Genomic DNA, 25,900 nt, shown 5'->3' on the forward strand with positions numbered 1-25,900 from the left:
ACAGAACAGTCCATGTTTAAGCGGGCTGACTTTCAATACCAGATGATGCTACTGAGCACGGACGGTGGTGAGGATTGTGAAACAATAAATGTAAAGCAGCCTGAGGCAGAGTATCTGATCGTGAATAGCTCTTGAAAAATGTTTATTTTACGAATTAATGAATCCAGGAGTGAATGGATAGAAGATTAACACTAACACTTCCAAGTGACAACATTCTGCATCATCTTCAAGATTTCTGCCTTGTATGGCCGCCAACAGCATTTTTAATTAGTCACAGTTTTAGCTGAATTGTTTAGATGGGTTCCTAAAAGAATACTTTCGAATTTAATTTTCATGGCCAAATAAGATTAGGCATTAATCCCCATGGCTCCGTGGAGTCCTAGGAATATTCTGGAATTTCAGAAAAATGAGGACAAACATGTCACATATGACCTGGATTTGATGGGATAAAAATGATAGCTATTTTTGATTGTATGCCTCTTCTATATCAGGAACTGGATAATGCTTCATGTACATTAGCTTATGTAATCCTCAATAACAACTTTATGAGGTGTATCTTCTTATTCCTCTTTACAGAAAAGGTGACTAGCGCTCAAAGAAGTTAATTAACTATCTTAGCTTATATAGCAGCAAGTAGATTCAGGACTCTGAACCCATCTTTACCTGATGCCAGGCCACTCTCTTCATTCTAGCCATCTGCTGCTGCCCGTCCACCCAAATCTGCCACTGGCTTCTAAATCCAGGGCTCAACTAGAGCCCAAAAGTCAAATCTGGCCTGCTGCCTGCTTTTATAAGTAAAGTTTTATTGGAACATAGAGAAGGCTGAGTGCCAAAGAATTGATGCTTTCAAACTGTGTGCTGGAGAAGGCTCTTGAGAGTCCCTTGGACAGCAAGATCAAACCCGTCAATTCTAAAGGAAATCATCCTTGAATATTCATTGGAAGGACTGATGCTGAAGCTAAACGCCAATACTTTGGCCACCTGATGCAAAGAGCCGACTCGCTGGAAAAAAACCCTGTTGCTGGGAAAGATTGAGGGCAGGAGGAGAAGGGGCTGACAGAAGATGAGATGGTTGGATGGCATCACCGACTCAATGCACACTAGTTTGAGCAAACTCCGGGAGATAGTGAAGGACAGGGAAACCTGGCGTGCTGCAGTCCATGGAGTTGCAAAGAGTCTGACATGACTGAGTGACTGAACAATAACTGGAACACAGCCCCTCTCCCTGATTTATATATCATCCAAGGCAGCTTTCACATTACAGTGGCAGAGGTGAGGAGTGTGACAGTACATACAGGGCACAATGTCTAAAATATTTACTAGTTGATCTTTAACAGAAAAAATTTGCCAACTCCTGCCTAGTGTAAAAACTCTTGTGTTTATAGCTGTACCACTCCCTGTCAGAGGGACAATATACATTTCTCTTTTAATTCCCTCACTTTCACCTTCCAGATTCAATGGTTAACTCTGATTCAGAACACATCAAAAGTCATTCTAATATTTCTTGAGATTTTAGAAAGCAAATGGTTTGGGGTATGAAAGATCACAAGCAATATGATCACACTTAATAAATTTCCTTTTTTGATGGACCAGAAGATACAAGTGACACAGGTATCAAGCCCAAAATTGCCAAAGCTCATTAATATTGTTGGTTCACACTTCCTGTTATAAGGAATCTGGAACTAATGGCTCTCAATTAATCTGCTCCACTCTTTGACTGCTTATTTATCAGATCAGGAAAGATAGATTTAATAGTGCTTGCTTAAAACAGGTCCTTTAATTGGAAACATCACGGCATTTAGCTCACTTTGTACTCCAGCAATTAAGAACAATTTGGAAAAGTGTTGTTGATTTTTTTACACTATTGTCTCCTTGATTAGATTTCCGAAGAGCCAGACAAAACAAATGACAATACTAGCTAGCACTATTGGTACAAATAAAAGCCCAACAGCCAGATTACTTACGATGAGAAATGTGAGCCATCCTCATCCATTTCATCAGTGTCTTACATTCATTTCCCTGTATCCTTGTCTCCTGTGTAGGTAAGTGGCAATATCTGTTGTAAAAGGCATCATTTTTGTGCCTAGGTTACACGATTATCTTTTCTCAAAATAAGCCAAATCAACAGAAGAAATTATTTTTCTTGATTAAGCACCCACATTTCTCTTGGGAGGGAACAAAACAAACAATTAATCTTTCCTTATTTGTTCTCACAAGTCCCTGCCTCCTTAAACACAGACTATCCAGGTACCTGTGGCAGCCAGTCGGCAGCAATTAGGCCTGAGCAGAAAATGAATGGACTCCAGGCTGAGCGCCTAATCTGCTGAGAGCCTGTGTGAGAGGGCAAGGTTATACCAGGAAAATTCCCTTGTCGTCGGAACACTGCTCAAAATTACTACCTGACTTCAGCATAATTAACCAGGCTTGGGAATTTATATGAACTAAGTAATTGGAAAGAATTAGCAAGAGATATGTACATTAATCTTTACCAGTTACACAGTGTTTAATGAAATTAAGGGTCTTGTACTCATTCTCGCCTTGCTTAGTTTGCACACTTTCTATTTCACCTGTAGAACAAGGAGACTGTGCCATATAAAGATTAAAAAAAAAATTTTTTAGTGGAAAAGTGAAAAAAAAAAAAGCAAAACTCAACAGTAGGCACTTAGTTAAATAAATTATAATATATCCACAGGATAGGGTAAAATATTATGAAACCTTTATTAAAATTATTTTTTAAAAGAAACTTTCCGTTAGAGATACACACTGAAATATTTATAGATAAAAGTATTTTGGAGTTTTTTCAAAGTAACATGGGAGGGTGGGGTAAGATACAGGTGAGGCTAGATTGCTCCTGTATTGACAACGGTTGATTATCAACCATGAAGCTGATGTTGGATATATGAGATTTTATTACATTATTCTGCCAAGTCTTTATATGTTGAAATTCTCTGTAATAAAAGTTAAAATAGTTTTTTTAAAAAACCTTCTCTTAGAGGGATACTTAACACATGATAAATGTTCATGATCTGTTTTTAAAAGAGGAGTTTATAAAGCATTATAAATGATGTAAAAGTATTTTAAAATACAGGATTAAAAATATGCACAGGAAAAAGACAAAGGAAGCACACTACAATTTTGAGATGGCTAAATCAGGGTTTCTCATCCTGGTCAATATTAACAATTGGGGTCAAATGCTTGTTCGTTTGGGGCTGTCCCAGGCACTGTAGGATGGCTAGCATTCCTGAAGTACCCATTAGATACATGCTAGCAGCAGCCCCATCCTCAGCTGTAGCAACTAAAAATATCTCTGTGCATCATCAAATGTCCTGGTTCAGAACCAGGGGTCCAAGTGGAAGATGTGTCCAGTTAGACAATTATTTTTATTCTTTTGTGTTTTTCAATGTTGTTGAGTATGAACATATGTGTAAATCAGAACAATAACAAAAAATACTGTAATACTAAAATTATGTTAACCTGCGAGAAAAGAATGATGCCTGTAAAGAAACAGACAATGATCAGAAAATAAATGACCACTGAAAAGATATACAATATTCTTCCTTTGATTAAAGTACAGTCATCAAGCTAAATGTGAACCTCACTACAAAAGCCAGTTTTAAAAAATTCATGAATCCATCACAATGGATCTGATAAAATACAAAAATATCTCAAGAATACTGCTGGGCTTCCTAAAATCTTCTCTGAATAGAAAACAGCAGTAGTAGTAAAGAGAGACTCAAGACATCTTATAGCCACCTTAAAGGAACCGATAGTTAAAGAAATATAATGCTAGCTCAAGAGGTGAAGTTTTTATCATCTAAATCCATCTACTTTTTAAGAGAAGTTTGCACGTGAAGAAGTAATATGTAGTCTTTCTTTCTGTTCATGAGCCTAGAATGGCATCACCAACAACCTATTTCTAGGAGGGGCTTTGAGCTGGCTTTGCATAAATGAGTGCAGGTCTGTGTGTTCTCACCACACACACCTCACCCATTTTCTTTCTAGAAAAGGCATGTAGCCATGAGCTGGCAGCAAAGCATAGCCAGCTCAAGAGGAAGACTCAACCCAAAATATCCATCTTATTAACCCAGTGTTCTTGTTCAGAGCACTGAACCTTAGTTATTGACCCCTTAGAGTAATTTTTTTAATCAGTACCGACTGCCAAACTGGGTGGTCGATATTTGATAATTCACAGGTTTGGGAAATAACTCCCAAAGTTATTTTAAGTCTGATCAAAGCTTTCGGGTCACAGTGCACTGTAGTGCATATTTCCATTCTATCTCCTTCTTTCACACAGGTCGTCTTCATGAAATCAAACATTTTTGAAGGCCCTAAAGCTTCTTAAATCGCCATTACTGATCACACCTCCACTGACCCATCTGACCTCTGAAAGTTCATTATGTATAGTTTTGTAGGACAGGCTTCCACCAGACTTATCCACCAAGGTGAGCAAGAATGCATTATCAGAATTTCTAAAACCTGGTTTATTTCCTTGAAAGAAAAGTATACTATGATCTTTAAAGAAATAATATGTGTGACTGCTTTTAGAAAATTAAAAAATTTTTCTGCACTAAAAATTATTTTAAACAAAGTATTATTTTGAGATCAATGGGAAGCAGGTAAATCACTGGGGAAAAAAGGACATTTGAACTTAAACAGCACAATTCTCTGTAATTAAAATGAAAACCTTTAAAATACAGTATAATGAGAAGAAATATCATACACTGTCCTAAGTAATTATTTATAGCCTTCATACAGTACCTTCAACTTAGCACAAAAATACTCTTACAGAACTACTATAAAACATAAAAATACACAGCTCACTGCCACAGAAATGAAATTTAATAGCAGAGACTGGTACAGTTTTACTTTTTCCTTTGTATTTCATCAATTACTTCAACAATTCTGATGACAACCTTGTCTGCCAAATTCTGGATAAGTGGTTAGGGTTTTCTTGTACAAAAAAGCCAACCACTGAAACAAGGTTATAGGATTTCTAACCGGGGACAACAGAAACATGTATGCACAAGAGAATCTGAAAGCACCTGCTAGCAATGATGGATTTCAGTTATTAACAGATCAAAAGGAGATGGATGGTGGTTTGCTTTTCTTAATCTACATCATCATCTAGATCTATTTAAAGATATGTGGTGCACTAACAAACTTGGTTAAGATTTCGATAAAATCAGTAAAAATAATCTGCTCCTGTTACACTGAGTCTGTATCAATCAATAAAATCACTTGTACAAGGAAAGTACTGTTAAGTACTGACAATCCTAGCCATTAATATTATTTAACACACTGTTCACAATCTTTAACGAGAACAAAGAACAGTTTGTCTCATGTTATAAGCAGGATCTTCACAGATACTCTTACTTCTATGGGTTTCTACAGAGATTTTACGAAATTCAAGCTACACATCTCTCAAAAAAAAAAAAAAGAAAAAACAAAAAAACATAAGGTCTTCCACCTCCATGGTGGGGCTACTTAATGCCTGTATATTTCAGGCTTGATTTTCGTCTGTTGTTGAGAATAAAAAGGTTCATAATTTATTTTAAAATGTATGTAAGATCTTGTTCTTTAGTTCAGTTGCAGTTTTAAAAAAGTCACTTATAAGAAGCGAAGCTGCCATAGTATCACTTCTTAATCTGTGAATTAAACTCAAAATTCTAAGGACCTGGGCTATCAGGTCCTATGCTGGTCACTGGGGTAGCACAGGGCTTCTCTGCTGAACTGAATTGACTCAGCTTCATCAGGCCTTTACCGAATCAAGGCCAGATTAAATGAGAAAATTTCAATTAGTCCTTAGCCAGAGCTGAATGGCTAGGAACAGATATGCAGACATATGACTTAAAAACCACAGAAATGAAAGGTGGAGAAAAAGAAAGAATAAAATTAAATTGTGTGTAAGAGATAGTTTTTAACTTTATGGATATCTATGATTACATGAATAATAATGAGAAAACTCCTTTAAGAAGTAAAACTAGCTTAGAGATTATTATAATTCTAACATCTTAATTAGAAACCTGTTCCATGCTTAACCTTTGCAGTACTGACTGCTCACAATCCCAGCGGTGTGATACGTAGAGGTTTACAAGTTTGCTGACATACGCAAGAGGAAGCTGCGGACCTGGTAAGTGGACATTGAAAACATTAAAAACTGAATCTCAGTTCAGTATCATTTAGTCTATTGTTCTCCACTCAGTTATGCCTACTGTGCAAATCTCATGGAATGACTGACAAAAAACCAAAAACCTTTGGGGGGGCCAAACAAGACTTGGATAAAAGCTCCCCCCACCAAAGAATACTAATTGCTAGTACTGGCTCTTGGTCATAAAACAGATATTTTTAACAACTTAACAGTAAAATGTCAAATTTGTCAGTAGTTTATGGTTGTGAAAATTAAGTCCACAGATACACTGTAGTATGGAAGTAAGGAAATGTAGTTCATAAAATGTTTAAGGGCAACTAGTACAGTAACTGCTCATCAAGTAAAAGAGAGAACTTCAGAGAAGACACCATGGTGGTACCAGACACGCTGGCCTGTCACCTTATGACCCCCTGATTCTGGGGGTAACTGAGACCTTGTCAAGCCCTGGCACCTAGTAACAGGTGATCAGGCAGCAGGGCAGATGTTAACCAAACTTTTTCAAAAGAAAATACCTTTCTAGCATTTTAGAAGCAGTTCCTGGTGCACATTAGGGAAGGGGACCAAGTTACCAGAGAATCGTATCTTGAGAAAAGTAAAGAAGCTTATGGAAGAGAAAGATAAAGGGCTGGAACACATGCCCAGTGGAAGTCGGAAGGCAACTAATTTGTAAGAAAATATCTTCTGAAGCACTGGGGGTGGTTAAAAAGGGTCACAGGCAGACTGAGTGTCAGTTACTCATTCGTGTCCGACTCTTCACAACTCCATGGACTGTAGCTCGCCAGGCTCCCTGTCCATGGAATTTTGCAGGCAAGAATACTGGAGCAGGTTGACATTTCCCTCTCCAGGGGATCGTCCTGACCCAGGGATTGAACTTGAGTCTCTTGCATTACAGGTAGATTCTTTACCGTCTGAGCACTGGTGGTTAAAAGGGGTCAAAGGCATACTGAGAGACCCTATTGTTCTGTGAACTCTGTAACATTAAGCTTATATACAGGCTACATCAAAATTAAAAAAAAAAACAAACATGTTTAGGTCATGATGCAACCTCTTTGGGGATTATCTTATAGGAATGTTGAAAGTCTCTTCTACACCACATGTATATAACTGCTGCATTTTAAAAAGGGTATATTCCAGTTAGGTTGAGTTGAAATGCATTATCTGTATGACCATTTACTTTCTACCACGATGGACCCTACCAGAGGTTCCTGCCTAAACACATTCTCACCCTTGAACGAATGAAATATAAAATCCATTTTGATTTGGGAAGCAAACACTGTCAAATAAACTCTTATAGCCAGGAAAATAATTAAACTCGTTTTCCAAACCTTTCCATGTATGTTTGAAGAATGTGTTATAGGAAATTATGTAGTCTCCAAAGTAGAGCCTGGCTAACTGTGAAGAGTGATTTGGCATTTAAAATTTCCTATGGCTCAGATTATCTTGGATAGGAATCATTAAGATCCTAAAATCACATATCCCTGTCCTGTGGACATACTGTGAACTCTGTAACTTTGAGCATCTGGTTGGGGAGTGTATGGACAAAGGAAATGAAGATTAAAGCCTGAGGTTTGTTCAGGGCAAGAAGGTGTAGGGAATCTAAAAGATGAGCTCCAAGTAAAGCTGTTTTCTCTCCAGGGGAGGGGAGAATAAAGAACTGTGAAGAGCAGTCCTGGAAGTAAAGGAGAGGAGAAGAAACATCCTCTGAGAATTTAAAACCACAAACCGGCCCCTTCGCAGATTGGTAACCTAAATTAGTGCCTTCTAGTGGCAAAAAAAACCCTGCAAAAAACCCTTCAACTATGAAGTCTCAGTTGACAATGCTCCCAGGTAATCAGCAGAAGCAATAAACACAAAAAATATCTGCACAAAACTCCATGTGCAAATTCAGTTAAGTTTTGATAACTTAAAAAAAAAATCCCCAAGATAAAGATATAAGGATATTGATTAATCAGCTCCCCCAAAAAAACCCACAAATTACAAAACTATACACATATACTATGAGGAAAAAAGCACCATGAGCAAGAAGCAGCAGAAACAACAATCAACTTAGACTTATGAAGACATCAGTCACTAATTATGAGACTCAAAAATATTAATTAAAAAATCTACAAAGATTACATCCAAATACAGAATGAATACAGTAATAACGATCTATAGTAAAACGCAATAACACCAAAGATAAAAAGAAAATTCTAAAAGAATCAGAGAAAACTGACAGATTACTTTCAAAGGCAAAAAAGTAGTTCTAAGCATGTGTAAGAATTGTTTTACCATACAATGCTTTGCATCAAGAACTTGGACCATCTCATTTCACTAAACCTGGAATAGTATTCTTTCACTTATTGCAGTGTTTGTACACCAAGATTTATTTGACAAATGCTTTACTTTACTTGATAAAAGGCTATACAAAGATGACTAGAAGGAAACAGATAATACAGAAACTTTTAAAAAATTTCATTGGTTTAGTCATTCTAGCTGGTATTCGTAAATTTAAAAATGAAAATATTTTGTAATTATGCAGCAAAGATATTAGCCACTGTCTCCTCAAGAAAACTATTAACCATTGTGGTTTTGGGTTTTAACAATGCATGTCCAAAGAAAAGAATCAGAAACAATGATACACTGGAACGTATTAGAGATAAATATAAAAATCTGGAATCAGTATCTATAAGATGGTTTATGTTTCATGTTCAGACACAGAAGCTGATGAACAGTTAGGTTTATTGTTCCAAGGATGCTGCCCTTTTAAAAAACAGGAAAATACGGACTGACTTTGGATCTGCCATGTTGAAATTCTGATAAAAGTTCTAAAGAATTTCTGTAAATTATTTATAAACTATAATTAGAAAAAAACTAAATATGGTCCACTGAATTCAGATGATATGTGGTGGTGACCATTTTTCCTGAGGAAATGAGTTAATGTGTCTAAGAGATAAAATATAAAAGAGGTTTGAAAATGTAAGCAAAATACAAGGACAATTAAAAATAAATGTAAAACCCAGGCAGATTAGGAAAAAAATGAAAACAGAATTCATGGAAACAAAAAAAGCATAATATTAAATTCAAAAATCAATGTATGGGCTTCGACTTCCAATAAGATGGAGCAGATATACTTTTTCACACTGATCCTGCTAAGTACAACTAAAGCCACTGGGCCCTGTATATAAAGCAAACCAGAAGATTATGGCAGGTTGAAGGAAGAAAAGAGACTTTTTAGGACCCAAGAAATCACACTTTATCATTGTTGAGCTTTATGTTTCCTGGGTTTTCATTTTGCCTCATCTATCTTGACTTGGAGAAGAAAAAACTAGCAACCAGGAAATACCAACATATGCAGACAAATAAGGCCCCAGTAAAATCCTGTTTCCTCTAGCAAAAGCATACAAGAGACAACCTAGCAAGACAGAAAACTCTCCAACTCTAAATTATTCTACTATAGCCAACACACCACAGAAGAAACTGTGGCCACTCATGCCAGTAACATCCTCACGGGAAGCCTAGGCTTCCATTCTCATAAGGCTGGAAATGAAGCACTCCGTGCTGGGGTGGTGTCAGAGAAGGCCAAGAAAGCAGCCAGGACTTTCATCCCCACAGTCAGTAATGTGCCCCCACATACAGGGTCTGTAGAGACCATGTGGGGAGCTGGCACTCCCATCCTCTCAGCAGTGATGAGGAGCACCCAGCCCAACCCAATTGTCAGTGATACTAGATGAGGAATCTGGTCTTCCATCTTCACTTGGTAGAAAGAAGGTGGAGACCCCTGCCTTGACTGACGAGTATCAGAGAAAGCAAGCTAAAACAACCAAGATTTAAATAAGGCTCAGAGTCTCGTACCATAACACAAAAATGCCTAGAATTCAGCCAGAATCATTCATTATATCAGAAACCTGGAAGATCTCAAACAGGATGAAAAAGTCAACCAATACATGCCAACACTGAGATGACAGATATGTTAAAATTATCTGACAATGATGTTTTAAGGCAGCCATGATAAATATGTTTCCATGAGTAATTATGAGCATATCTGAAAGAAAAGGAAGAAATAGAAAAATTCAACAAAGAAATAAAAAGTCTCAGTTCCCTGGTGGTCTAATGGTTAGGATTCAATGCTTTCACTGATGTGGCCCCGATTTGATTCCTGGTCAGGGAACTGAGATCCTGAAAGCTGTGCAATATGGCTAAATAAAGGGGGAAATATACATATATACACACACATACACACACACACACACACACACACACACACACATACATATAAGGTATCAGCAAAAAGTAAAAGCTACAAAGAAAAATCAAATGGCAAATGGGGATTTTGGAACTGAAAAATACAATAACATAAAGAAAGGGTTCAGTACAGGGTTTAATGGCCCAATGGAAGGAAAAGAGAAAAGAATCAGTGAACGGGAAGATAGAAACAAAACAAAGTATCTAATCTGACCAATGGAAAGAAACAGTAAAAATAAAGAAATAAAGGTCTTAGGGCCTTGTGCAACTATAATGAAAAATAGAACATTCCCATTATTGGAGTCCTGGAAAGAGAGGAGTAAGAGAAAGGGGTTGAAAAAGTACCCAAAGAAATAATGGCTAAAAACTTCCACGTGTGGCAAAAGAGATAAACTTACAGATTCAACAAGTTGGTAGAATTCCAAACAGGAAAAACTTAAAGAAACACAAACCAGGGCACATAATAATCAAGCTTCTGAAAACCAAAGACAAAGACAAAATCTTGAAAAAATGCCATCTGATTTTTATTTTTCAAGCATAAAAGCTTTCTATATTTCTTCCTCTCTTTAACTAATATTTATAGAGTACCTGGGGCTCCCCTGGTAGCTCAGCTGGTAAAGAATCCGCCCGCCATGCAGGAGACCCTTGTTTGATTCCTGGGTCGGGAAGATCCCCTGGAGGAAGGCACGGCAACCCACTCCAGTATTTCTGCCTGGAGAATCCCCATGGACAGAGAAGCCTGGCGGGCTACAGTCCCTGGGGTCACAAAGAGTCAGACACAACTGAGCGACTAGGCACAGCACAGCATATAGAGTACCCATTCTGTGCCCTGAGATGCTTAAGTGCTTAGACGGTCTTTGAACAATAATTGTTTCAATAAACAAAATAAATAAAATATCTTGTCTTCATGCTAGAGTAGGCACAAAGACTATGAAAACAGCCAGTTTAAAGCAACATCTTACATATACAGGAAAAACAATTAATATGGCAGTGGATATTTAAATCAGAAACCACAGGGGCAAAATGAAGTTTTGAAATATTTTCCAAGTGCTGAAAAAAACAAGAATTGTCAACCCAGAATCCTACATTCAAGGTGATCAGATTTAAAACATTGTAAGGTCCTTGTAAATTTCAGGAGGCAACTAAAGATAATAGGTAATCACTGAAAGGATATATACATACTAACGGGGTAAAATGGAAAGAGAAAAAGGAGGACAAAATCTGCCACCAGTTCAAAAGCAAGTAAGGAAAGAAAAATTCAGCAAAAAGTGAACTAATAAAAAACATGGATAAAAATTAAATATACTATTTGAATATAAAGAAACAAAAAAATGGATGGTTGTACTAAGCCCAACTATATCAGTAATCATGAACACATAAGTGGGGAATTTTAACATACCTTTTTTCTTACAGATTAAGCAGTCAAGTTAAGATACAGGAGATTCGCTTTAAAAATGTCATCTGATTATATATAGTTCACTGCACTCAAGGGATTAGAAATTTGCAAACGCACACGGTCCATTTTAACAGATACCTCAGGCACTACTGGAAAAGTCAAAAATACAATACTCTTTAATTCAGACTTCTGACCAAATGGAACATTATACTGCTTAGTATAATTTAAAGAATGAGTGAGGGGCAGGCTAGTCAGGTAAACAGGGTCTTCTGAAGATAGCACTCTGCATCTACCCAGCCTGACCCAGCTGTGGCACTATTTTCTTCAAATGAACTTTTTTCTAAGGGATTAAAATATTAGCTTCGGTTATCCTTTGTCATGAGTTGCTATGAGCTATTTCTGGTCAGCTCCCAAAACTTTAATAACTTTTCACTCCAAGTGATAAAGTTGAAAACATAAACAACTGCTGTTCCTGAATAAGTGACATAAGACATGGGTCCCTTTCTCAGAAAGATAAATTTCACATTATTGCAAAAGTGTGCTGTTCATGCAAAATTCTGGTGAAATTCCTTGTCTGAAAATCATAAGAGCTTCCAATTTAAAGCTGCTAATAAAGAATGATAAGAGACTTGCCCATTAAATCAGCCTTAAATAAATAAGTGAAGATACAACTAAACCTCAACCTTGCTAACCACTGTTTTCTCTTTCTGGAAGAAAAATTAAGGGTCTTCATCTTCGATGAAGTACTGAAATGTTGCCAGATTATGTCTAGGCATTAGAGGGTTTCTTCATTCATTGTGCTCTGCCCTTGGAGAACCTTGTCTGAGTAAAGGTGAAATTGTTAAGTGTTTTTCGTTTGATTATTTTCTTCCCCACTTTTGTATTTTCTACTCTTCCTTCTCCCTGGGCCTCCAGAAGGAAAGAGGACATCAGACTTGAACTGACCTCTGTGTCTCTTGTCTTCTGTTGGAGCTTTTGTCTCTGTACTCTGTGGAACAGCTTCCCAACTAGGGAGAGCAGCTCCCCATCACTTTCAATTGGATAAAACAACTAACGGTAAGAATGCTCGTCTGTTCTCTTTTTGGCCCTTTCACACAGTATCTTAGAGTCGTTTTTTGAGTGCAATACCTTTGGGAAGCTCTTGAGATTTATGAAACCCATTTTGATGATATATGTTGTGTTCTGAATTATCTCTTTCCTGAAGAGTTAGTGCTTTCGTTCATCTTGGCCTTTTTCGTCAATGCTTGGAGATCCCTGGTGATCAGATCTCACTGCAGAAAGCAGCTTGAGGGGACTTCCTCTGCTGTTAGGTCCGTAGGAGTGCTTCCTTCTGAGTGGAAATAGTGTGGGTGGAGCGTGCAGTTTGACGGGCTTCTCCTTGAGGTAAGAGGAGGGGGAGGGGGTTGTCAACCTGGGGGTCCTGATATCCACCTTAGAAGCTTTAGCTTTCCTCAGACATTCTGTTTAGTATTTCATTGTGTTGTTTCATTTTCAAGAAAATAGTCTTTACAAATTTTGGACCTGGTCATAAACATGAGGATGTATTCTGTACAGAATAAGTAGCCTGGGCACCTGTCCGTGTTCAGTCTCACTGCTCACCTCAGCCTCTGCCTCACCTGCAGACTCTAAGTCCAGAAGACTATCTCCACGACAGCTGTAAGTAGGCTGCCTCCCACATCCACACAGGCTCTCATGGCTGAGCTTTGCTTTTCACTTTGTAGCACCCATCGCATGCTACCAGAACATTCCATCTCCTAGAAAACTGTTAAGTGTTTTTGGTTTTTTTTTCCATTGATGATTCCCTCTCTTCCCTACCTATCCACCAACCTAACTGCTGTGGTTTATTTCTTTTTAAGTTTTTATACTTTTGTTTCAGTGGGGTCTTAGGAAAGGTGGAAAATCCTCTCAAACTGGGAGACAAAATATTACATAAACCATGTTTGATGGTCAAATAAGTTTGGGAAACCCAAATTAATTTATTCTTAAGATTTCTGTTTCTACCCAGATGCTGCTGCTGCTAAGTCGCTTCAGTCGTGTCCGACTCTGTGCAACCCCATAGACGGCAGCCCACCAGGCTCCGCCGTCCCTGGGATTCTCCAGGCAAGAATACTGGAGTGGGTTGCCATTTCCTTCTCCAGTGCATGAAAGGGAAAAGTGAAAGTGAAGTCGCTCATTCATGTCTGACTCTTAGCGATCCCATGGACTGTAGCCCACCAGGCTCCTATGTCCATGGGATTTTCCTGGCAAGAAGACTGAGGTGGATTGCCATTTCCTTCTCCATGCTACCCAGATGACTTAACACAAAAAATAGATACATTGCTCACAGTTTTTTAAAGGATTCTAAATAGTGAAGTCAAGGACATAAAAAAAATCTATCAATCAAAGAAGTTGAGGATAGACAGCCAGTTAAACTGTGATGGTTTATAAGCTATTTTCCTTTACTTTTATTATCATATCCTTAAGACAAACTATATGTTAAGGTTGAAAATTTCTCCTGACTTAGAAAACCTACAATACATAATAAAAAGAGTCTATACTGGGAGCTAAGAAATTAAAATTCCAATCCTATCTCTTTAACTAATATACTCCAGGAAGTGAGCAAGTTGCTTAACCCCACTGGAATCCTGGTTCTCCATCTCTAAAATAAAAGAGCAGTGTGGGCCAATTTAGAAAACGTGTGTTGAACCCATCCATGGTCTAGAGTGTATTAGGGTTTTGTCTAGCCCTTCCAAGAGTTAATCTGCCTGTATTATGGGTGGTAAACTGAGACCAGAGGGATGCTCATGAACTTAACCGAAGGGCAGGAGACAAGCTGGATTGGATAAGGTCTGAGATCTCTATGAGCTTAAGATGCTATGGCTTGGCCTGAACAGGGCCATCCTATGTACCTCGAGCTGAGATGGATTCGCTGCAGGGTGGTGCCTGCCAAGAAGTGCTAGTGGCACTTAACACTCAGGGGTTCAGACTGGTACAGAGGGTGAGTGGGATTCAAACAGGAGTTACACAGGTGAGGAGAAGGAATAGTGGGAACTGTCTTACTTCCGAAGAGACTTAAACACCAAAAGCTGTTAAGAAGTGACCCCTAGGCCAGGGTTTTCATTTCCCTGGGGACTGATCAAGCATCTGCACTCATCTTTCATCCACACTCATCTTTGTAACTTCCATTTGGCTCCCACAGCACGCAGATAGAATCAGAGAGAAGAGGGAGAAGAGAAAGCGTCCTTGAACTCCTTCAGGACTTAACTGACAACAAATTGAATATTAAATGCACAAGAGCGAACAAGCCCTCTCAGTCCTTCAACCACATCTTTCAAGCTCTGTTTCTGAGAATAGAAAATTCTAAGCTCAATTTGAGTGTCATTGTAAACTCCTCTCTATGCCAGATGATTTTATCTGCATATTTATATCCAAAGTACAAACATCTTAAAATGTTTACACTGAGTAGTAATGGGAGTCATGTGTCAAATACAATGGGAGGAAAGAGCAAAGCTTTCTTCAGAACTGAAGCTTGAAGATATACAATATCTGTGGAAAATCTGGCTTACAAATTAAAATGCATTGTTTACCAAGCCCATATAATTATAGAGAACATGCATTTTTACCCTTTGCATACAACATCTAAAGTCTCGTTTTTGGGTTTGGTTTTGCTCTGCAGTTGTAGCCCGAGGCTCTGAAAGTCTCATGGCTCCATATACAGAGTCTCAGGGCGCACACCACACACTTTCCTGTCATTTGCAGTCTCTACTTCCTTTAATCTCCCACTGCCGGGGAGAGGCAGTGAAGGATCCATCTACTACATCCCCAAGCAGAAGAACAAAAGCAGTGAAGACAGCCCTCCTCTGGTTTCTGGGGGTTTCCACACATCGACTTTCCCCTGTGAACACTGTAAAGACCAAGAAAACTGCGGGAGACCAGGGATGGCTCCTTGACAATTTTTCTACTGGGGGAGAGTCCTGTGAACTGATCACTAAGTGTAAGCCTGTGTCAACAGCCTCTCTTGAGCTTCTAGCTACTAGTCATTCAAGTACAACCAACCAGAAAAGCTCTGTAGAGGACACCAGATATAGGCTTCATGCAGTCCATAGTTGCCTGCCCAAACAGAATCCACTGAGGGTTAATGCTGAAGGGGGTTACAAAGACAGCTATGGACGAACACCAACCTCTTTGAAGAAACATGTCCTGGTTAGATCATCATGGTAAATTCAGAACTCTGAGGTGATGCCCAAGCTCTTTGTTTTTGAGAGCCATGATTTCCCTACACCAACCCCTCACTCTTGGTCAGTCAGCCTCATGCGTCAGCCCCTCAAGTGGACTCATGTCTTGATGAACACAGGCACCCAAGTCCCCCACCCTCCTCTCAGCGCCTACTCCACATGGCGCTCTTTGGATTAATGATGGCTACACTGACTAATTCACCTGAGGCCACCAGCACTTTTTGTTTTAAAACTCAGAGAAGTTGACATTGCCTCACTCCTTCCTTTTGTTTTTTTCTGTCACATGGCAGAGAGACTGCTTTGTCTTATCTTACTTAGGTAGATCTGTTTGCTCCTCATAGCTGCAGGAAAGAGAGTCCTATGGATTGTTTTAAAAACACACATTCTACTTTTTGAAGAAGTTAGTACTTCGTCAGAGGCAATTTTTATATCTTATTCTCAGTTTGATTCCAGACAGGTACCAGCCAGGCCCAATGAAAATGCAGTTTCTCTCATTATCTCTCGAACACTCAACATCTAGAGGCTAGGAACACTATGCCACCACGGAAGCCCTAATAATGAAGTCGCTCAGTTGTGTCAGACTCTGCAACCCCACGGACTGTAGCCTACCAGGTTCCTCTGTGCATGGGATTTCCCAGGCAAGAGTACTGGAGTGGGTTGCCATTTCCTTCTCCAGGGAATCTTCCTGACCCAGGGATCAAACCTGGCTCTCCTGCATCGCAAGCAGATGCTTTACTGTCTGAGCCTATGAGGAAGCGACACATCTTGAAGAGGAAAACTAAAAACCAAAAAGCAATTTGTAGGGTTGAACAAAAAAGAGACTTCTTGTACACCGGTTTTTACTTTTATACTGAATTTTCACTTCCACATAAGCATTTTAAAATAGAACCTAATTAAAGATAAAAGAACCAACCAATAACATATTTATAATTTTAAACTTTCCTTTCATTCTGAATGTTTGGTTTCTTGATACAGTCTGCATTTCACCCATAAGTTCTGAGAAAAAACACTGAGATATATGATTCTTTAAGTGACATTATATTAATTGAGGATCGAAACACATCTTACCTGTAAATATGTTTCCAAACCTTGTCGTCGTTGTTCTAAGACTTTTGGGACCCAGTTCCGAACATGTTTAGAAGGAATTTCTGGAGTTTTAATGCATTTCTTAAGCTATAAAGACATAAATGAAAACAAACACAGAAAATGTCTTTCGATTATACAGATATTATTTGAGGGAAAAGCCAATAAAAGAAAGTGAACAACTGTGATCTCCAATAAAAAGAAAAAGTAAAATATATATACACTGAAATTTCATCGACAATTCTTTCTTTAGCTGTCCTAAATATTCATGTTTCGGAACACGAGTTCTCTGTTTTAGTAGTTGTTGTTATTTTTACACATCATCTGGTATAACAGATTGGAATTTTTTTGTCTGAAAAATTAAGAGAGTTCAATAAGTGAATTATAAAGAAAGCATAGAAGTTTATAATTTCCAAAATCAATGAATACAATAACATTATGGTTAGAAGAAGTACATTTCTGATGAAAGGTCTTTCTACATATTTTTCACAGAACAAGGCAAAACAAAATGCAACTGCCGATAATCATCATTTCTGGAATGCCACATCAACTAGACCACATCATATGGAGGGTTTCTTAAAAGTTCTATAATAAAAAGAACCAAAAAAAAAAAAAAGACTGATCCTTCCAATATTCCTAAACATTAGGTCTAAATTTTGTTCATGAAAACTGAGTGATGGTTCTCAGCTGAGCCTTTCTGGGCAGCAGTTTTAAGGGACTATATAAATAAAGGAAAATCCTATTGGAAGTTGAGTTAGAGCTGCCTGTTGCAGGTTCCTCCTACCACATCCTAAACCTGTGAATATTACCTTATAGGGGCAGCTACTACTGTGTATATCTGATTACATGATATTACCATAGAGAGATTATCCTAGATTATATAGGTGGGCTCAATGTAATCCTAAGGCTCCTGAAAAGAGGGAGGCAGGAGGACCAGAATCAGAGAATGGAAGATGATACATGACTGGCTTAGGTTGACAAGGTAAAGTTCATGAGCCCAGGTGACCTCTGGAAGCTGAAAAGGGAAAGGAATCAATTATCTCCTACAACCCATTCATATCTTAACTTTAGCTCAATGAAACTCAATTTGGATCTCTGACCTTGAGAGGCATAAGATAATAAATTTGTGTTGTTTTAAGTCACTAAGTTTATGCTAACTTCTTACAGCAGCAATGCATAAAAAATTAACACACTGCCTCTAAAGTGGAAATATTTTAATGCTCTAATTTTAAAACTTGGAAATCCTACTAAACTGCTCCTTTACATGAGAAGAAATGGCATAATGACCTCTAAGAAAATATTAATATACACAGCTAACCGCCAGTATCTAAAACTGTAATAAAATTTTTTTCTCATTCATAAGCATATATTCACCACTAACCAGTCTAGGCTGAAAGAAGGAGTCTTATGCATTTCAAAGATCAGTGCTTCTAGTTCAAGATGTTAGGCTGAGCCTGTGTTTGCTTCCTCCATTCACACCTGAAGTGCTGCTAACATAGGGTAAAAGTGCTAGCTGCAAACCCAAATCTATCCTTCTTCTCTTGCTCATCAAACTCCTAAATTATTGGAAATAATACTGTATTCAGCTAAACTCAGCTTTAATTTCCCACACCCCCTTGCAAAGAGTGGGGCCCAAAGGTAATCAGAAGTCATAAGGAAAAGTTTTCCACAAATACTAAGTGCAGCACACTCAGCTGACTTGCACCATCTGTCCTTTTTCCCCTTTACCTCTTCCTCCCTAGAAGGTGACTGTGATGGCTGGAGCTGCCATGACCATCTGCCACCATGAGGTGTGAGTTCTGAAGATGGAAGACAGGTGTCCAGATGACTGGGCAGAAAAAATAGAGTCAGTACCTGAACACCTCCTGGAGCTGCCACAACAGCCAGACTTGTTTTTTAAGACAAAAAAACAAACAAAAAAAAACCCCCACCATTTTAAAGTTACTGGCATGTGGACTTTCTGTTTCATAGACCTGAATTTAATCCTGATAGACATTGAAAAAAGAAAAATGCCAATGGAAATAGGACTCACATAACACAGAGAACAGGGCAAGGAGGAAGGAGCAATCACCAAGCAAGAGATTAACAAGTTTGTAAAAGACAGAAAGCAGGAGCATGATGCTAAAGAAAAGACTGGAGCAGAGGAAGCCCCAGCCCAGACCTCCTCAGGAAGTAGACTGCAAAGGGTTTGGATGTCAGTCTTCTTAGAAGCCTGAAAGGCTGTGTGCTCAGGACTGGCGTTAAGGGAATAAGAAACGGGACTGACTATGTCTTAGCCTGTGACAAAGATCGCAGAGATAAATAGCAGCCCAGTGTTATCCCTAAGCATGCACACCCCTACTCTATAAAAAAGGGTCAGTGTCATAGAGAACATACTTGTGGACAGAGCGGGGGAAGGAAAAGATAGGATGAATTGAGAGAGTAGCACTGAAACATATATATTACCGTATGTAAAACAGATAGCCAGTGGGAATTTGCTGTATAACAGAAGGAGCTCAACCTGGTGCTCTGCCATGACCTAGACTAGGGGTGGGATGGGCTGGGGCTGGGTGGGAGACTCAAGAGGGAGGGGACGTATATATACTTATGGCTGATTCACACTGTTGTACAGCAGAAACCAACATAACATTGTAAAGCAATTATCCTCCAATGAAAGATGAATTTAAAAAAAAACAAAAAACGTCAGCATTCCTAAGGAAATTTCATGAAATGTTTGGGTTGAAGAAGGGTGTTTGCCATTCTGGTCATTCTGGTTTTCATGAGGTTCCCAGCCTAGAATCTGCCTCTCTCCTCTCATTCCCTATAATGAAGCCCTTCAGTTGACAAACACTCTACAGAGGGACCAGACTTATGCATTCCAAGTGGAGGAAGCAGTGACAAATACCTAGAATAATTCATCTAATTGGATGGATAATCAAGGATTGCTTTCGTAGGAAAGCGAGCACTACAAAGGAGAAAGGATAAGAAAAACAAATGGAGCAACTAATCCCAAAAGGAACATAAATCAAATAATAGAAGAGATCTTTAAAAATTCTATTTAGTATCTGCAGAGAGATTTGAGAAGATAATGCTTCTATTAAACAGGAACAATTAAAAAAAAAAACTGGTTGCTATGAAAAGGAAATAATCAGAGAAGAAAGATTTCAGAAATTAAAGAACATGACAGAGAAATTAATAAATTAAAAGAGGCAGAATATAAAATCATGGAAGTCTCTCAAAGTGTAGAATAAACAAAATGAGAGAAAAGGTAGGTGAAAAGATAAAATACATATAGGATTAATCTAGGGGATTTAATATGAAAGTAATAAAGAATAAAAGACAGTTTCAAAGAAAAAAGTTTTTTTATGACCTAATATATATCTTCGGATTAAGAACCCACTGCCAGCATAATGGGAGAAGGCAATGGCACCCCACTCTAGTACTCTTGCCTGGAAAATCCCATGGACGGAGGAGCCTGGTAGGCTGCGGTCCATGGGGTCACTACGAGTTGGACACGACTGAGCAACTTCACTTTCACTTTTCACTTTCATGCACTGGAGAAGGAAATGGCAACCCACTCCAGTGTTCTTGCCTGGAGAATCCCAGGGACGGCGGAGCCTGGTGGGCTGCCGTCTATGGGGCCGCACAGAATCGGACACGACTGAGGCGACTTAGCAGCAGCAGCAGCCAGCATAATGTATAGAAAGAATCTACATTTACTTACATTCATCTGTTGAGATTTCAGAATATCAAGGAAAAAGAGAAGAAAGAGAGAAAAGCATTAGTTGGCAAACAAAGGAAGCAGAGCCACACTGGCAACTGACTTGTCATCAGCAATAATGAATGCTAGAACAATGCTTCAGAGATCTAGCAAATCATCAATGAAGTGAGAGAGAAGGTTTACCTGCCCTTCCTTCTTTACACAGAATTAAACATGTAATTCCAGAAAACTGAGAAATTAAAGCAAGGAATAGGAAAAACGGTATCAGGACTCATAACTCTGTGCCATCAGCATGGAGAGGGGAAGTCCAAGGGCAGCGATGCGCAGCAGGCCTGAGAACTCTCTGTCTAGGTTAGAGCAGAAGGTCAGAGCACTTGGAGAAGGCCACTGCTTAGAAGAAGGCTGGCTCCATGCAATAGACAGCATTGGTAAGATGGACAAATTCAAGACCTGTTAAAGTACATGATTCTTTGGTCTATCAGAAAAAAAAAAGTACCAGGGAAAACAAAGAGGCCTTAAAGAAGGTCATGAAACAGAAGACACTAAGCCCCTCCTCTGTGTTAAGAGACACTCTTGCCTTTGTGGGGCTTCCCAGAAAGACAAAAAACAAGAAACGAGTTAATACAACCGGTGAAGGCGGATAGTAACAGATGGTGTGTGCACTTGGGGGCGGGGGGAAGGGCCTGTGTTAAGTGAAAATGTCTGAGGAGCCATCTGAATCATGCTGGGAGGGAGGGAGCCATCAGATAAGGGGCTGGAGAAGGAACGTTCCTGCAGAGGCAGAGCAATGGAAAGGGAGGGCCGAGCCTGTTGTTGGAAAAGCTGATCCAGAGAGGCAGCAGTATCAGCCAGTGTAGGGCCTTGGAGGTGACGGTGGGAATCGGACTGTCATTTCACATGGGAAACGCACTGTTTTAAACAAGGGAATGACTTGATACAATTTTTACTTTAAAGAGATTATGCTAGATTCTACGAGCAAGATGGACTGTAGCGGGTGGAATCACAGCAGGCAGATCAGTCAGCAGTTCCTAAGGATGTCCAGGCAAGGACGGTGATGTGGATGATGGTCCTGGCAGTGGAGCGGGGAGAAGCTGAAGGCTGGGAGAGGACGTGAAAAGCGGAGGTGGTTAGAATGACTCCATGACCTTGACTGTTTTGGGTTTCTGACCTCATCTGGCAGCATCCTGTTTACTAAAAGGTGGTAGAATGCCAGGTTTAGAGTAGGTGGCAGAGAACACTACTTACCTCCCCAAAGCGACTGTTCTGTAGAACCCTGAAGTTCTATAGAACAGAATTCCTGATTTTCAGCTGAGTACGTGACTGCCCAGAATAAAGACTACATCTCCCAATCTCCCTAGAAGCTATGTGTAGCTGAATGACTGAATTCTGGACAAAGGCAGATAACATTTGTGCAACTTTCAGGAGTTTTTTTTTTTTTTTTTAAAAGAAAAAAAGCTTTTAAAAAAATAAATTTATTTATTTATGTATTTTTGGCTGTGCTGGGTCTTGTTGCTGCCTGGACTTTTCTCTAGTTGCGGTGAGCAGGGGCTACTCTCTAGTTGTGATACACAGGTTTCTCATTGAGGCAGCTTCTCTTGTTGCGGAGCATGGGCTATAGATCGCACAGGCTTCAGTAGTTGCAGTTCCCAGGCTCTGGAGCACAGACTCAACTGTTGTGGTGCACAGGCTTAGCTGGTCTGTGGCAGGTGGGATCTTCCTGGATCAGGGATTGAACTTGTGTCTCCTGCATTGGCAGGTGGATTCTTTACTACTGAGCCACCAGGGAAGCCCAGGAAGTGTTCTCAAAGGGAAGGACTGTTCCTTCTTTCCTTTCCTCCTTCCTGCTGGCACCCATGTAAGGGCTAGACCTGGAGCAGTCGACTTCCATCATGAGAGCTATGTGTTGAGAAGAGGAAAGTCACAAAAGCCAGGGTCCCTGAGGATCATGTAACTGTTACAGTAGCCCTAGTCATTACATGAGGGAGAAATAAAGGAGTATGTGCTAAGGTCACCGTTATTTTGGTTGTAGAGTCACTTGCAGCAAAATCACACATCACATGAGTAAGGATATGGCTGATACTACAGGCTGCCTATCCAATATTCACCTCCTCCTTCTTGTGAAACAAAACAAAACACAAATGTCATTCAGAGGGCGACTATGCTAAGCAAAAAATCCTAATTTTCCAGGTTCCTTGGTAATTAGGATTGCCATGTGATGGAGTTGTTAATGGAATGTAGTGTAGGGGGTGCACTGCTGGCTCGGTGGTGAAGAATCCATGTGACAATACAGGAGACACAGGTTTGACCCCCGTGCTGTGGGGCCAACGAAGCCTGTGTGCCATGACTACTGAGCCTGTGCTTTAGAGCCTGGGAGCCACAACCACAGAAAGCCCAGACGGCAGTGAAGGCCTAGCACAGCCAAAAAGAAAGAATAAAAACTAAAAAAAGACAATAAAACAAACAAATAAAAACAGAAGAAAGGTAGTGTTAGTCCACTGAGTAGGTCTCCTCTTCTCCTCGAAAAAAGAAAAAAGGCTTTTCCTCCTGCCAGAAACATGGAAGTAATGCTGGAGGGACAGCAGCTATGTTGTAACCAGAGGGTGAAAGTCACGTGCTAAGGTGAAGACGGTAAAGCAGAAAGATAAAAGGAGCTTGAAACATGGATATGGTAGAATTGCTACATTAGCTTGGACTAGCTGCCTTTAGTTTTATTGCAATATGAGAGTTATTAATCTCTTACTTGTTTAAGAGTAATCTCTTACTTGTTCAAGTAAGAGTAATCTCTTACTTGTTCAAGTTTCTATCATATCCAAGAAAAGATATTCCTAATACAAAGGAATCAATTGTTCCTTTTTGGTGATTTCAAGTCAGCATCCAAGCAGAGATACCGTGTAGGCAGCTGGATATGGGTCTGTAAACTGGGAGGGAGAATATTTGAGTGATACTGAGAGCTACAGAGCTAGATGCCATGACATTGGGAATTAGGTTCAGACAGAGGAAAAGGGCTGTGAGGGGCAGAATCCTGAGAAGCTCCCAAGACCTTACCTCCTTTTACATGCCTGGAAAATTCCTCCCTTGGATCTGGAGAGGACTGGTGAATGAGGTAAGATGGTCACTCCTTTGACTGGGTTCCACTCTATAAGACCCAGTCCCAGCAGACGCCTGGCTTTGAAGAATTGAGCTGTGGCATGGCTAGGATTTGAGGATGGCCTCGAGGAGCTGAGAACAGTCCCTGGCTAACAGTCAGCAAGAAAAGAATGGACTTCAGTCCTACAACTGCAAGGAACTGACTGTCACTCATATGAGGATAGGACAGTAAGGAGGACCCTGAGCTTCAGATGAGACCACAGCCTTGGCTGAATCTGATTTCAGCCCCATGAGACCACAAGCAGAGAATCTGGCTAACCTGTGCCCAGACTCCTGATTCATGGGAGCTCTGAGGTAACACATTATCTTGTTAAAGATGCTAAGTTTGCGGCCACTATAATGCTGCAGTAGAAAACTAATGCAAAGGCCTTGGTCTGAGACACCCAACTCTGAGGGGCAGAGAAAAGAGGCTAGACAAGCAGTGAGGAGGCAGTGAAAAGGTAAGCTGAGTTAAGAAAGTGTTTCTAGAAGAGACACGATTAGACTGTGCAGACACTACAAAGTCAGAAACGCCAGGAAGCAGGAAGGCAGAGACTCCTCTTCCCAGGAATTATTGAGAGAGGAGAGCAAGGCGGTGAACACAGGAGGGAAGCATGGAGTCAAAGTGGGTTCTATTAAATTCAATGGGAAATACTATAACATATTCATTTATTGATGAGACTGATTCAGTCCTGGGTGGGATGAAAGGAATAATTGATGAATATCTGTAAGGGAATAAACATATACCTCATTGCTACACTATCTGAGGTATTTCTCAAACAAAGTGAAGTCGCTCAGTCGTGTCCGACTTTTTGTGACCCCATGGACTATAGCCTACCAGGCTCCTCCGTCCATGGGATTTTCCAGGCAAGAGTACTGGAGTGGGTCGCCATTTCCTTCTCCAGGAGATCTTCTCAACCCAGGGATCAAACCTGGGTCTCCCGCATTGCAGGCAGACACTTTACCATCTGAGCCACCAGGGCAGTCCTTCTCAAACAAGGACAAAGCCAAAAAATGCTAACTATCCTGTGGTAATAAGCTTCTTAAGTTTTACTTTAAACATGAAGAAATTTCCTTTAACACAACTGAATCACTACATTTCTTATGCTTCAGAATAGAAAATCAACTCCATTATCTGTCTCTCTCTCCTTCTTAAATAAAAAAAAATCTTGAAGATATAGCACTGAAAAGATTTTTCCTTTTTATTTATGTCGGAAGTACTGAGGAAGCCAATCATCGTAGTTGCCGGGCTCGGTGACAGCATTTGTAGGTGAATAATGAATGGCTCGAGATGAGGAGAGACAAACCCAAGACAATATGTTTCCAGGAGGGCTCAGCTGCTTACAAGAAAACACTCTTCTGCAGCTCCATCCAATGATTAACTGTCCGGGCCAGGCTGCGTCCAGACCAACAGCCTTTCTGATCCCCATAGATAGCAACCAGATTCCATGATGCCACAAACACAATCCCCCTCTGCCTGGCAGGACCACTCCCTTCCCTTTTCATACATAGAGAACTTTACACAGAACTTACCCCACAAAGACCTGCCCTATGTACACTGGTGATAGCAACCATTTTCCACCAAAAGGAACAGAAGTAGTTTCCCCAAGCACGGGAATAAAATGATGAAAAAGGAAAAAAATGTTAGAAAAAGAAGTAGGGAACATTTTATGGTGGTGCGGGGGGGTGGGGGTGGGGCGATGCATTCAGTCCTTTACTCCATGTTGTCATCCCACCTTCTCAGAGTTCCCTTAAAGGACAGTTCACAAGGTGCTATACCCCCAGTTTAACCCCATACGGCAGTTTTTTGGTTCTTCTGAAACGTGGATTTTGTTAAATTAAATATGAGAAGGCAATAGTCTATACAAGCCAAAAGTAGGCAGGCACAAGAACTCGTTCATTTAGGAAGGAACCAGTACCAGGTTTCCTGGAAACCTTTGTGAATAAAAGGCTGGTTGAGAATGGACAGGATACAGCTGGGAAGGCCACACGAACTGTGTCTAGCAGTT

General features: G+C 39.8%; 1 protein-coding gene across 3 annotated transcripts in view; it reads right to left on the bottom strand.

Moving 5' to 3' along the window:
* Positions 1 to 25,900, bottom strand: part of SNX24 (sorting nexin 24) — a 196,196-nt gene that overhangs the window by 67,938 nt on the left and 102,358 nt on the right. For all 3 annotated transcript variants that reach the window (XR_014056392.1, XM_081499033.1, XM_081499034.1), the window contains exon 3: positions 17,051 to 17,155. Coding sequence is in view for 2 of the 3 variants with exons in the window: in XM_081499033.1 (XP_081355159.1) it covers positions 17,051 to 17,155 (105 nt within the window). In the remaining variant the exon portion in view is untranslated. The remainder of the gene's footprint in view (positions 1 to 17,050; positions 17,156 to 25,900) is intronic.

This window comes from Giraffa tippelskirchi, chromosome 6 (assembly GCF_054371585.1).
Source record: "Giraffa tippelskirchi isolate mGirTip1 chromosome 6, T2T-mGirTip1v1.2.pri, whole genome shotgun sequence".
Lineage (NCBI taxonomy): Eukaryota > Metazoa > Chordata > Mammalia > Artiodactyla > Giraffidae > Giraffa > Giraffa tippelskirchi.